The 12924-nt window shown below is 46.1% G+C and overlaps 1 protein-coding gene across 1 annotated transcript in view; it reads right to left on the bottom strand.

Moving 5' to 3' along the window:
• The window catches only part of ABCG1 (ATP binding cassette subfamily G member 1), an 80772-nt gene extending 71746 nt beyond the window's left edge, over window positions 1–9026 (bottom strand). The window contains exons 1-2 of the mRNA XM_034753355.1: window positions 8904–9026; window positions 5105–5348 (exon numbers count right to left, since the gene is read on the bottom strand). Coding sequence (XP_034609246.1) covers window positions 5105–5348; window positions 8904–8945 — 286 coding nt within the window. The 5' untranslated portion in view covers window positions 8946–9026. The remainder of the gene's footprint in view (window positions 1–5104; window positions 5349–8903) is intronic.
• Window positions 9027–12924: the final 3898 nt, after the last annotated feature.

Raw genomic sequence — 12924 nt, 5'->3', positions numbered from 1 at the left:
TTTCTATTTTTTTTCAGTTTGTGCACTTGACAGCAGTTTAGTTAGTTTCACGGTTTGTTTTTTTTAATTAGTCATCTGCACTTCCTAGACCTGATTTTTTGCTGCAGGTAAGTTACTTTGCATTATTCTCGTATAAAAGCAGACTTAAACCCAACATATCTTGCCAGCAAAAGATCTCTTCAGCATGAGGAATCCCAACCAGCATAGCTAGCTATGCGTGGAGTTCATTGTTGCCTTTTTGCCAAGCTGTAGCTTATGGGGCTTTGCAGTGCATTAGTTTCTCAACAGAGGAGAAATTGGTAACACAGACTCAGGGTATTTTCTCACATAATTTATTTTTAAAATGTACGTAAACTCTGTTTATTTTATTTCACAGAGTTAGTTCTATTTTGCAGAAACCCCAGCAAAGAAACCACAGACCTCAAACAAAGAAGCAGTTTTTTGGTCAGTGTCTTCATCTGAGACCACATAGACCAGGGGTCGGCAACGTTCGGCACGCAGCTCACCAGGGTAAGCACCCTAGCGGGCCGGGCCAGTTTATTTACCTGCTGACGCGGCAGGTTCGGCCGATTGCAGCCCCCACTCGCCGTGGTTCACCGTCTTGGGCCAATGGGGGCGGCGGGAAGCCGCGGCCAGCACATCCCTCGGCCCGCGCCGCTTCCCGCCGCCCCCATTGGCCCGGGACGGCAAACCGCGGCGAGTGGGGGCCGCGATTGGCCGAACCTGCCGCGTCAGCAGGTAAATAAACTGGCCCGGCCTGCTAGGGTGCTTACCCTGGCGAGCCGTGTGCTGAACATTGCCAACCCCTGAGTTAGACTGTTCAGTTTTTGATTTTCTATTCCCTAGTGTTTTTAGCTTGTGGTGTGGCTTGAAGGCCTCTGTGCTCTGGTGATCCCAAGCAAGTCTAATGGACCTTGAGACCCATTGGCAGCTGGCATAATTTAGAGCAGTTCTGAGGCTGCTCTAAGATATGTCAGGGAAAAAGCAAGTGCAAGCCCAACATCAGGACTGGGGACTAGCAAATGGCCCCTTGTAGCTGCCATGCACAGAGGTGCACAGAGACACTAACCCTCTGTTTCACACACCAGTATGACGACATCACTATCATGCACTGTTCTTCCCTAGGGCCAGCAACGGATGCATACCAGTAACAGCAGCTGCAGAACTGAAACTGAATTGCCAGGAAGCAAGCAAGTGCTCAGTAAGGGAAGAAGCAGAGGCAAAAGCCTGAGCATGTTCAGTAACGATGCTGTTGGTTTACCCAAAAGGTGCTCTTAAACCTCAGAAGGGGAACAGAAAATCATTTAAAAATTTTAGGCATTTTTAAAAGTAAACATCGGGGTTCAATTAGAAAAATGATTTTTTTAAAATTGAAAAGAATTCAAGTAGACAGCATCCTTTTAATCTCCATGAAATGTCCTGCCCTGACATAGTCATTGCTATTAAAAGCTAAATACAAGTGGTCGTTGGAACATTTTCAACCACAATAGAACCTCTGAGTTATGAACACCAGAGTTACGAACTGACCAGTCAACCACACCCCTCATTTGAAGTACGCAATCAGGTAGCAGCACAGACAAAAAAGTACTGTGTTAAACGTAAACTACTAAAAAATAAAGGGAAAGCAGCATTTTTCTTCTGCAAAGTAAAGTTTCAGAGCTGTATTAAGTCAATGTTCAGTTGTAAACTTTCGAAAGAACAACCATAACGTTTTGTTCAGAGTTACGAACGTTTCAGAGTTACGAACAACCTCCATTCCCAAGGTGTTTGTAACTCTGAGGTTCTACTGTAAATTAAATTTAATTGAAATATGCCATTTTGTCAAAGCCAAAATGTTTCACAGGGAAGTATCGGTTTTGTCAAAATTTTCATCCGGGAGGGTTTTTTGGGCACTCTGTTCATTTCTGACCAGAGAGAGAGAGAGAGAGAGAGAGAGAGAGAAACTGAATCAAAAAGCTCAGGTTTTGGATCTGAAAAGGGACATTTCAACTCAATTCCATTTTGTGAAAAATCTTTGAAAGATCTTGTTTTCATTCCAGTGAGGAACAAAACAAAATTTGAAACCTCAAAACTTGCTGGAATTGTTGTCTCCCTTGTAGCTCTACTAAATACATTAAATAGCTTTCAAAAATACCTTCTGTGGTAAGTGGGGAGGAAAGGAGAAGTAATGATTTTGGGGGGGGAAATGAGATACATTAGAACCCTGATCCTGCAAACCCCTATGCATGTGAGTAACTGTATTCATGTGAACAGTGGGGCAGGGGCTACTCACAGACATAGGGGTTTGCAGGATCAGAGTTTACGTGATGATGTTTCTTCACCCCAGACATTTCTAGATTATTAAAACTTGGTACATTAGCCAGGTTGGCGTGATGGTGCCTGGGAATTCTGTTTATCTGACAACGCATTTTATAAAACAATGTTAAGAAGAATGTTTAAGCCAGTGGATACACACCCAAAGACAGGTAGATTTAAATTGAGAACAAGAAGTGTCATATAAAATTTCACTAACCTTTGTCTCTGGTATGGCTCAACAGCACATTTGTTATTTCCGATGAATAGATATACCCTACCAAAGCACACCCCCATACCAATTTACTCTACAGGAAACAATTCCTTGTGGAAATGTAATGACTGCATTTAAGTATGTGAAGTTCTCCTTAAAGAGTTCAATATTTTCTCTTGGGTGTATTTCCTTCCAGAAATGTCTGCTACTGGGAATAGTATACATCCTACTTGCCCCTTCAAAGAGACCACTAATCTTATGAAGAAAAGAGACCTTCACTAGAAAATGCAATGCACCTCATTCTCCTCTGCCTTGCATCTTGTGTAGCCCTTTGCAAAGTGAGTGCAAAGTGGATGGAAAATTTTACTATTCTGATGGGCAGCATTTTATGCCCGTATTTCGTAAGTGCAAAAGACCAACAATGTGCAAGGCAAAGGAGAGTCAGGCCCATTATGACAGTTTTTCTCCATCTACAAAATGGAGATGAGAATATTTACCTACCTCATGGAAGCCTGGTAACGACTAATTACCAAATATGTATACATTGCTTTGAATATGTAAACCATTATATATATTAGAACTAAGGGTGAAATCCTGGCCCCATTGAAGTTAATGGGAGTTTTGCCATTAACTTCACTGGGACCAGGATTTTACCCCGTTTTACTCATCACCTTTGAAGTGTTCTGGACAACTAACCCACAATCTGTTTGTGGAGCACAATTTATTAGACAGAAATAGAAATACACCTGTCTTTGAGCTCATGTTTTTAGACTTGGAGTTAAGGTCTTGAAGTGGGGGAATAATAATGGAGGCATAGCAGATAAAATAAACCACTGCTGTAGCTGCAGTGGATATAAATATGTTCTGGAATACTTCAGAGTCATATTTTAGAACTACTTCAGTGGGAGATTGTAGTAGTAGTTCCTCATTTCAGTGAGATACACCAGCTGGCCAATAGGCTTACAAACATGGGCCATGATCTAGCAAAAGCAGCCATGCAGGCAGGCCCTTATATCCACTTAGTTTCCCAATGACTTCAGTAGAATTCATTATTTGACTTCAATGGCACTCCATGTGGGCAGATTCCTTTCTAGGATCAGGGCGCACTAGCTGCACATGGGGTAGGACCAACACTTTGTTCACAATTTACCTCACAGTATTTCTGCCAAAAATCTGAGGTGCTGAGTACACCATTTAAGTCACTAGAAGGTGCTCAGCATCTCTCAGGATCTGGCCCTATCAAGAACGACCAACCACATGGGTTCTCTCTCCTTATACATGGTTAGGATGTAAAAAGAATGATAAAACAGCCAAGAGACATGGATGAGCTGACATTTTACATATTATGGGCTAGATTTTCAAACAACACATTTTGAGAGACACATTCTGCCCTCAACTTTGTGTGCTACTATACCGCTGAAACACTCACTCCTCGGAAAGAGTTCAAAACCTAACCATTTGCCAGTAAACGCCTTCTCTTTTGTCCTATACATAGGATAGAAACATATGAGGTTGTAGACTAGGCAGATTTGGCAACCCTGTAATACTGTATTTACTTGGCTCATGAGATCTAAATTGAATTTGGAACTCTGTCCAAGAATAAATTCTTTGTCATCTGAATAATAAGTACCAAGGGATCATACAGGGTTAATAGTTTAGCTAGAATGAATTTTAATCATAGTCTTTATTTCTACTGTTTCAGTCAAACTCCCTCAGTGACTAGAACTGGTTTGTTAGGCTCAGATTGTGCCATTTAGGCACTGGCTGGAGCTGACAGCAGTTCTGAACTATACCACCCCATGAGGAACTCCGGGAGGGACTGTGCTTCAGAAGGTACAGTCCCACCCCCAGCTCTCCAGTACACAAGGATAGCATCTATGCTGCAGTCAGGGCCGGATTTACACTTTACGTACCCGTAGGTATGGCATCTTCAGCGTCCCCTCTGCCTACAGCTGACCTTCGTATTTTCTGTAAAAAAATGACACTTTTTAACCCACTTAACTTTTAGGAACTCCTAGAACGCCGATGCCTCTAGGCACGTGCCTAATTGGAAATCCGGCCCTGGCTGCAGTGTCTCATTGAATGGCATAGGCCCCACTTCCCAGTGCATCTGCCTGGCACCTGAACGTGAGGAAGGTCCTCTCAGCACACTCTGAGGCGATCTTCATCCCCAAAGGTACCAGCAAGGAGCACTGCCTCGAAAGCAGGGACTCCTATTGTGCTTGTTCCTTGAGCAGGATAAAGAGGGACAGTGGTGAGGAACGCTCCTTGTGCCCATCCTACCTTCTGCTCTCCCATGTTAAGGCCAGACCAAATAGTCACTTTAGTCTTGGTTAAACCCATCACTTTATATTTAAGCTATTTATTTGCATACTTAAACAGATTTATTTTGAACCAGAGAAAACATCAAGAGTCATTGCAATAAGTGGCTGTGAGAATGCCCCAGAAAAACAAACACGGAATGTACTTTGATGGTCCCACTCATTGCCTTTGCTTTCCTGTAAACAATACACTACCTCCATTTACCACCACAGGCCACATGAGAATGTAAAAACCTTTTCTCCTTATATTTCTTCTAAAAACATTAGTTTTCCTCACCCTTCTTCCTCCACCATGGTCCTTCCTGGATAGAATATGACAGTTCCTTAAACTCAATGTTCACTGCTGGTCTTCGGGGTAGGTAGGAGAAACGATGGGCTTCTGTTAGAGTGTTGTCCACCTTTTTTAAGTGTCCATTCAACAACCGAGCATCTTGGTTATCTGTGCCACTTGAGACCACCTCATCCACTGAAACACACACTGACTTTGGCTCAGCCATAGCAGAAGAAGAATTGCAGACATTCTAGAAAATAGGAATAGGAAACAAGAAAACTTTTCAGAAACTCTTCATTGGCAACAAATTTCATCAAACATCTTTGTTTGTTCTAATAATTCTTAAGAATATATTAATCCAGAACAGTAGTATTGAAAGGTGAAAGGGACTCAGTGGTTTGAGTCCTGTGGCCTGTGTATAGGCAGGTGCATAAGGGAGTAGGGGTCAGCAGTGAAAAGGGGCCGTTTCCCAAAATCTAGCAAGCACGTATGCTGCCATGCAAAGCACGCACGAGACTGTTCCACTAGCACCAGTCACTTTTTTTCCTTCTTGAAGACTTCACATTCAATGTAGCAAACACATGATCCATAATACTGGAGGTAAAAGTCAGCTCAGATTACCAAATTTCCTGGCAGGGAGGGGAGAAGGTGTTTTATACATGCTCATAAGTAACTAAACTGGTCAGGAATCCAGCAATGCCTACCTAATTTCTTTGACAGTAATGACATGTAATATGAACAGGATAATGCGAAAGAGGATCTAACAGAACCGTAGGCACCGAAAAAATAGTCCCACTGGCAGCCCCACAGATCAGCACCTCCCTCTCCTCCCACCCCCAGCGCCTTCCCCTCACCAGCAGCCTCGTTGATCAGCACCTCCCCTTCGCCCCCAGTGTCTCCCGCCCGTCGTGATTGGCTGTTTGGCCACATGCAGGAGGTGCTGGGGAGGGAGGGAAAGGAGTGGGAGCAGGAAGAGGTGGAGGAGGGGGTGGAACAGAGTGGGAAGAGGCAGGTCAGGGGTGGGGGCTTGGAAGAAGGGATGGAGTGGGGGTGAAGCAAGGGCGAGAAGAGGCAGGGCAGGAGTCGAGCACTCCTCGGGGAACAAAGGAAGTTGGCACCTATGAGCAGAACTAAATTTGTTAACCTGAGGAACATATGATGAAAGGTTTAAAAAAACTGTTTAGTCTTGAGAAAAGAAGACTGAAGGGGACCCTAATAAGTTCCGTGAGGGGATTTCCACAAACAGGTTGGACAGAGATGGTCTAGGAGGTTTACTTGCTCCTTCCTCCGAGCAGGGGGCTGGATTTGATGACTTCTTAAGATCTCTTCCAGCCCTAGATTTCTATAATTCTATCTTGCAGGAACGACTTGCTGCGAGCAAGGGCCACTCTTTGAGTAAGGATTTGCAGAATTGTAACCTACAGTGAAGTAAGTGGCCGAAACATTTGCCCTGTCCAAGAGATAGTGATCCTGATCTTGTCGATGCGAATGGACACAGATTCAAGTCCTACATTTATGTTATTGTTTTCTTTAACAAAAGGAGTGTTACTAAACAATACAAATATATTTGCATATCTGTTGATAAAAGCAAGCAAGCTATTTTTATAATGATACTTATTTACAATAGTGTCTTTTAAACCAGTGGTTCTCAAACTGTGGGTCGCGACCCAGTACTGGGTCAGAAATGTAAGGCACTGGGTTGTGGCTACTCTGGTCAGCACCACTAACCGGGCCACTAAAAGTCCCGTCGGCGATGTTGCCCGGCTAAGGCAGGCTAGTCCCTTCCTGTTCTGGGGTGCAGTGCGGTGTCGGTAGTGGCCAGCAGTAGGTCTGGCTCCTAGGCGGGGGTGGGAGGGCGGGCCCAGGGCTCCACACACTCCCCCCCGCCCCGAGCACTGGCTCCACACTGCCATTGGCCTGGAACTGGCCAATGGGAGCTGGGGGAGGTATTGCCTGCGGAGCCACTTGCGTGCTTCCACCTAGGAGCCGGTCCTGCTGCTGGCCGCTTCCGGTGCGCAGCACAGTCTGCGGTGCCAGGACAGGCAGGAAGTCTGCCTCTGCACCCTGGCTGCACCGCTGACCAGGAGCCACCAGAGGTAACCCCCCCCCCCGCCCCAGCCCTGAGCCCCCCCTCAAACCTGGAGCCCCTTTCTGCACCCTAAGCCCCTCATCACTGGCCCCATCCCAAAGCCCTGACCCCTTCCTGCACCCCAACCCCATGCCCCAGCCAGCCATGAGCTCCCCCAAACCCAGAGCTCTTCCTGCACCCCAACCCTCTGCCCCAGCCTTGAGCCCCTTCCACACCCCAAACCCCTCATCCCCAACTCCGTTGGGTCACGGGCATCAATAATTTTCTTCAACTGGGTAGCCAGAAAAAAGTTTGAAAACCACTGTTTTAAACTGATGTATGTTTCAATTAACATGTTTTTGTGTAACAGACAAAGTCTCTGCCTGCACCTTCAACCAGTTTCCTATGGTTTTATTTTCCAATTTCTCTGTTGAGGTTTTTAATTGCTTCTGTTTCACAACAGGCAAAGCAATAAACACATTTCCATCCAATGCAGTAAAACTGACCTACATGTCTCGCACTGTGAAATGCCTCTATCTTCTACCAACCAACTTCTCTCCAAATATCTCCCTTTTGTTAAATTCAACCAGACATACACAAAACTCATTAGATAACGAGCTAGAGAGCTTGTATGTTCCTCAGTAAAATTGTTTTGAAATCATAGGATGCAGTTGTGCAGGACAGAGCATGCTCAGAAGACTGGCTAAGCCCCCCCTTTAGATGAGCTCAAGGCAAGAGGTAACTATCGGTCAAACCCTTCAGTGTGTCCCTGACTTCAAATCCGTGATGCTATAAATGAAAAACCACTGCATCCTGCCTACGACTAGCCAGCCTATACCCTGTGAAATGGCAATAACTATGCCACAAGAACAACCCCCAGAACTTGAGATAAATTCTTTACATGATTTTTTTACACAATCAAAGACCAAGGTTAACCAGCCACTCCAGTTGCTTAGAAAGCACAGACAATTAAATTACCAAGCCATGGCATTCGTTTATGTCTGCATAAAAATCAGGTGTCCTCCTCTAGATCCCCTCTCTCACGGCACACAGACAAAACGGTTATCTAGCTATTAACTCATCACAGCCAGGCTCACAGACAAGGAAGGCATCTCAGCAACGCTTACTACACACTGGAAGCCATCGACCTGGGTTTTTTGCTGACCTGGGACACTTTTGGAGAAGTCCGATGGCCATCCTCACTCCCTCCCCAAGGCACGCAACGTTGCCCCCAGCCCTAAGGACACCTGCTGGAATGCACCTCTGGAACTCACCGCCTGGGGATTATCCTGGCTCACCGCGCCGCTTAGGCGGGGGACGCTGCCCTCTCCTCCTGGGCTGTCCAGGAGCAATCGGGCGGCGTGTGTCAGTGGGGGAGGTTTCCTCTCTGTCAGCGTGTCTGTTTTGAAATACGGGCCGGCTGGAGGGACGAGCAGCGGGGCACTAGTTGTGAAGCTCACCCCCCAGCTCCGACCCTGCCGGTGGGTGAAAGGCTCTGCCGGGCTAGGGCGTGGCTGGGGAGCTGTGCTCCACCGGGATCTCTCAGCCTGACTCTCCACATCCCACCGCCTCCCCCAGCGGTGCCAGCCCCTCGCACACCAGCAGAACCGCCCTGCACCGGGGGAGGCTGTCCCAAGGCAGCGGAGCCGCGGGTCCCAGGCTGCAGCGCGCTGCTGCCGCCGGGCTGCCCCGCTCGGACCGGGTCCAGGGCCACGCAACAGGGGCGCATCTCCTTACCAAAGCGGTGCCCACCGAGAGCGCTGCCATCAGACAGGCCATGTGCCGCGGAGGCGTTCGGGGCAGCGGGAGAAGGGAGCGCGCTGCGAATCGCGATGCTCGCACGGGCTGCGCTGCCTCAGCCCCGCACCGGCAGCTAGTCCCGCCCCCTCCCCCCGGATTGGCTGATCAAGGGCAGGGGCGGGGCTGGCCTCTTGCAGGGAAACGTGCTCTTGTTTTCCTGCCTCTGTCCGGGCGGGGCGCAGCTCCGCCCCGCCCCGCCCCACGCGCGCGCAACTGCGCACTTTACAGCCCCTCCTCTACCCCCCCCCAGCCTGGTCCCTGCCTGCTCTGACTCCAGCACTGGCTGCGTGCAGGGCAGGGGGTGGGGGACAGTGCCATCCCGTGTGAGGGGTGCCCCCCAGCAGCATTGCACCCTCTAGGTGCAGCACTAGCGGGATGCACAGAGGAAGCTTTCCACTTCCCTCTGCTCCTTGCCCCTGGACTTGGTGGTCAATGTCTGGGCAGCAAAGAAAAGCAAGTTCCTTGCCTCTTCCCATTGCTGCTGCTGCGGGCAAAGTGTATTAATAAAAGAAAGCTTAGCAGGTGTAACAGCACTGGAGATCCATGATTCCATATTATTGTGCCGTGCATAGGTGTTGGAACTTGGGGTGCTGCAGCACCCTCCCCACCCACCTCCCAGCTTGAAGTGGTTTCCATCATATACCAGGTTTACAGTTTGATTCAATGGCTCTCGACACCCCCACTGTACAAATTGTTCCAGCCCCCTTGATGCCATAGGGTATGGCTATATTATCAGTGATTACTGATGATAAATTATAAAGCGCTGCCACTTCTTACTACATCAGCACAAGATGCAGAGGAGCCAAGAATTGAAATATTGATTAATCCTGGTGTCACCCCTGTAAAGTAAGGAAGTAAGTTTGTGGGGGGGGGGGGGGGACAGGAGACCACACAGACTGAGGCAGGGTTGGAATTTGTGAGTAATCCATGTGTGGGTGCTGATGCTGAGCAGACTGTCATCATGTGCCACAAATGCAGCTGGAAAGGTTCTGTCACCAATGCCAGGGATTCTAAGTGCCAGGGATATCAAAGGCACGGGCTGCCGAAGTCACTGTGGGGTTCTTTTTTCCTTGTTTGTTTTTTCTCAAGACGGAGAAGAAAATGCACCCAATCAAGGTGCAGTATAGATGGATACACTGGAGGATTGTGGGCTCAAAGCAAGTCCAGTGGTAGTGTCAAGCAGTAATGTGAGAGCCTGTGCATCATTTTGTGTGTGGATGTGAGATTTGTTATATGCAAGTGGAGGTCGTGGCCGTAAATGGTAGTTAGCACTCCAAATTTCCTCTCCTGTAGTCAAGACCATAGAGATATGTGATCTTAGAGTAGGATGGAGGGCCAAAAACTCCTGAGTTTCAGTCCCAACTCTGTCACTTATTTGTTATGCCTCAAGTAAGTTCCTAAGATTTCTTTGGTTTTTGCAGAACTGAGGATCTGGCCCAAAGCCTGGTCCAGGTAATAACCACATACTTAGTGAGCCTTGTTCTCATTTGTCCTAAGGACCATTTACATGTCTTTGGAAATGTAAGGAGGCCTTAGAGTAGGTATATATTACTGCCAGAATGGCAAAAAATGGCCAGTGTCAATGAGAATCAGGCCCAAAATGTCTACAAAGCATTTGATAATCAAGTTCATAAACTGTTTGAACCCTTCTAACAGGGAATCCGTCATACTACTTTACTTACCCCGTCATTAATGTTGTACAGACATAAAAGTAATCTTCACAATGCTCTTGGGTGGTAGGTAAGCTACCTCTTTTAACAATGGGGAAACAGAGATGGAGAGGTGAAGTTTTACCCCAGGCAGTGGCAGAACTGGGACTAGAACATTTGAGCTTCCAGCACCTAAGCTTGCATTCTGTTTTATAGACATTGCTGGGTCTGTTTGCAGCACAAATATTGAAAAAGAAAATGTTTGCCTACTGGGGAGTACCAACTAAACTGTGTGCGTATCAAAAAGTGTTAACTACAAATCTGAACCATGTTGGGAAAATGATATCAAAATTGATTCTTCCCTACTGTTCAAAATCGGCTGTCAAGCACTGGCCTGGTTATGTTAAAAGGTTTTAGCTAGCTTGGTTTTGTGAACCATTGTTGACAGAACTTAATATTTGTGTAGACTAGATGCCTCACTTCCCCTTAAAATGTTTGCTTTTGAAATAGCCTTCCCTCCTTCCTTTCAACATCTGAAAAGCATTGTGTTGTGTGTCAGCTTCTGCTGTACAATATATGTTTAGGAGTTATGTGGTCAGATGGCCTCCTTAAGTAAGCCAGCTGTAAAGTAAAACAGATGGGGGGACAGAGTAGAGATATTACTGAAGAAGGAGTGTAGCAGCTAGTAGTTTGAGATATGTGCAATACCCATCCATCCAATGCCTATTCCTTCCCCTAACTCTCACCTTTTTGGACTCTAAATGTGGAGCAAAACCCCAAAATGAAGGACAAGAAAATAACCAGTCCGGAAAGTTAAATTGATGGTGCTGAAATCTCTGATATAAGCAACAGTCTCAACTCAGTCTGTAAGTAATTTATCAAAGTAAGGGCTGGACTGTGCCTTTTATGGAACTGTCTTACATTGGAAGCTGTGCAGCACTGCTTTGCCCCCAGTAGGAGCTCCAGGAGCTCCCAGTGCCACCCTAGCTGGCTGGGATGGGTCATAATTAACACAGATAAGATAAAACAGCAGAATCAAGCTTTAAAATGAAGGACCTCCCTTATAAAATGGGACAGTTGGGAGGTATGCCCTTCTCATCGCCCATATTCCATCTTCTGTGTCAGGAATGTTGTCATTTATATGATGTGTGACATAACAAGGGCAAAAATACCCACATGTTGTGCAAGAGATATCTTTAAACAATTAATGGCTGGATTCTGACGTCTTTACTCGGGCAACACTCCTGTTAACTTCCACAGGAATTTTGCCTGAGCAGGGAGTGCAGGATCAAACCCTACAGATTTATTTTCCCACACAGCCACTGATAAATCAGTATCTAACTCAACCTCTTGTAAAGCACTTTGATGTGAAAGATCCTGTGTGAAACCAAATTCTAGCTGATTGCTATTTTTAGATAACATACTCTTTCAAGTTATGTAATGTCATTTTTTCTCTGAGATACCAAAATGCCCTGGGTTCTCTCACATTCCTTCATTAACTCTTCCATTAACTGCACAGGTGGGCCCCAAATCCCTGCACAGACTGAGATAAAGAACACAAGCCAAGGAAGAAGAAAAATTAAGATATGGCAGAGTGTTAAAAAAACAGGACAAGAAAACTACAAAGGCAGGTGAGTACTAGCAGTCAGGAACAAAAATCCTGAATCCAAAAATAGAACAGAACAGGTGAAGAAGAACTAACAGCTTCCAGTTGCTACTGCATTAGACCCCCAGAACAGTAGACAGAAACAACACATGAAGGATAAAGACGTGTCATACTGATGAAGGAAGCGAGAATTGGGAGAAAGCAGCAAGGGGCAGGGCAATGGAGAAGCTTAAGACAGGAGGGAGAGAGATGCAATGGTAAGGAAGAAGGACGAGTGTGGCTTAGGATTCGAAGGTTGTGAAGTACAGGGGAGAAAGAGAAAACGAGGAAAGAAAAAGGCATTACATGAAAAAAGTGGGAGGAGCAATACACATGTTAAAACAGTGCAGAGAAGAGGCTGAGAGAGTACTTAGGTCATAGTACATATGAGCTGCTAAGTACCTCCAATTCTCAACAACTGGCTCTTGATAGATGGATTGAAAATATGGGAAAGGCATGGAAAAGCAAAGGAGAATTAAAAAACCCTCACAATCTCACTGAAAGAAGAAAGAAAAAGTGTGATCATAACTAAAGTATCACTGTGCTTCCTATATGAGCCCAGACATGAAAACACTTGAAAAATGTTTTTCCTGCACTTTTCTTTCAGGTAACAAATATGTAGCTTGCTACAAATGAAGCCCAATAAGAAGTGGAAAGGCAGTTT

The sequence above is a fragment of the Trachemys scripta genome, chromosome 1, assembly GCF_013100865.1.
Source record: "Trachemys scripta elegans isolate TJP31775 chromosome 1, CAS_Tse_1.0, whole genome shotgun sequence".
NCBI classification, from domain to species: domain Eukaryota; kingdom Metazoa; phylum Chordata; order Testudines; family Emydidae; genus Trachemys; species Trachemys scripta.
Note: the sequence above shows the minus strand (reverse complement) of the source record. Positions and strands in the feature narration are given on the sequence as shown.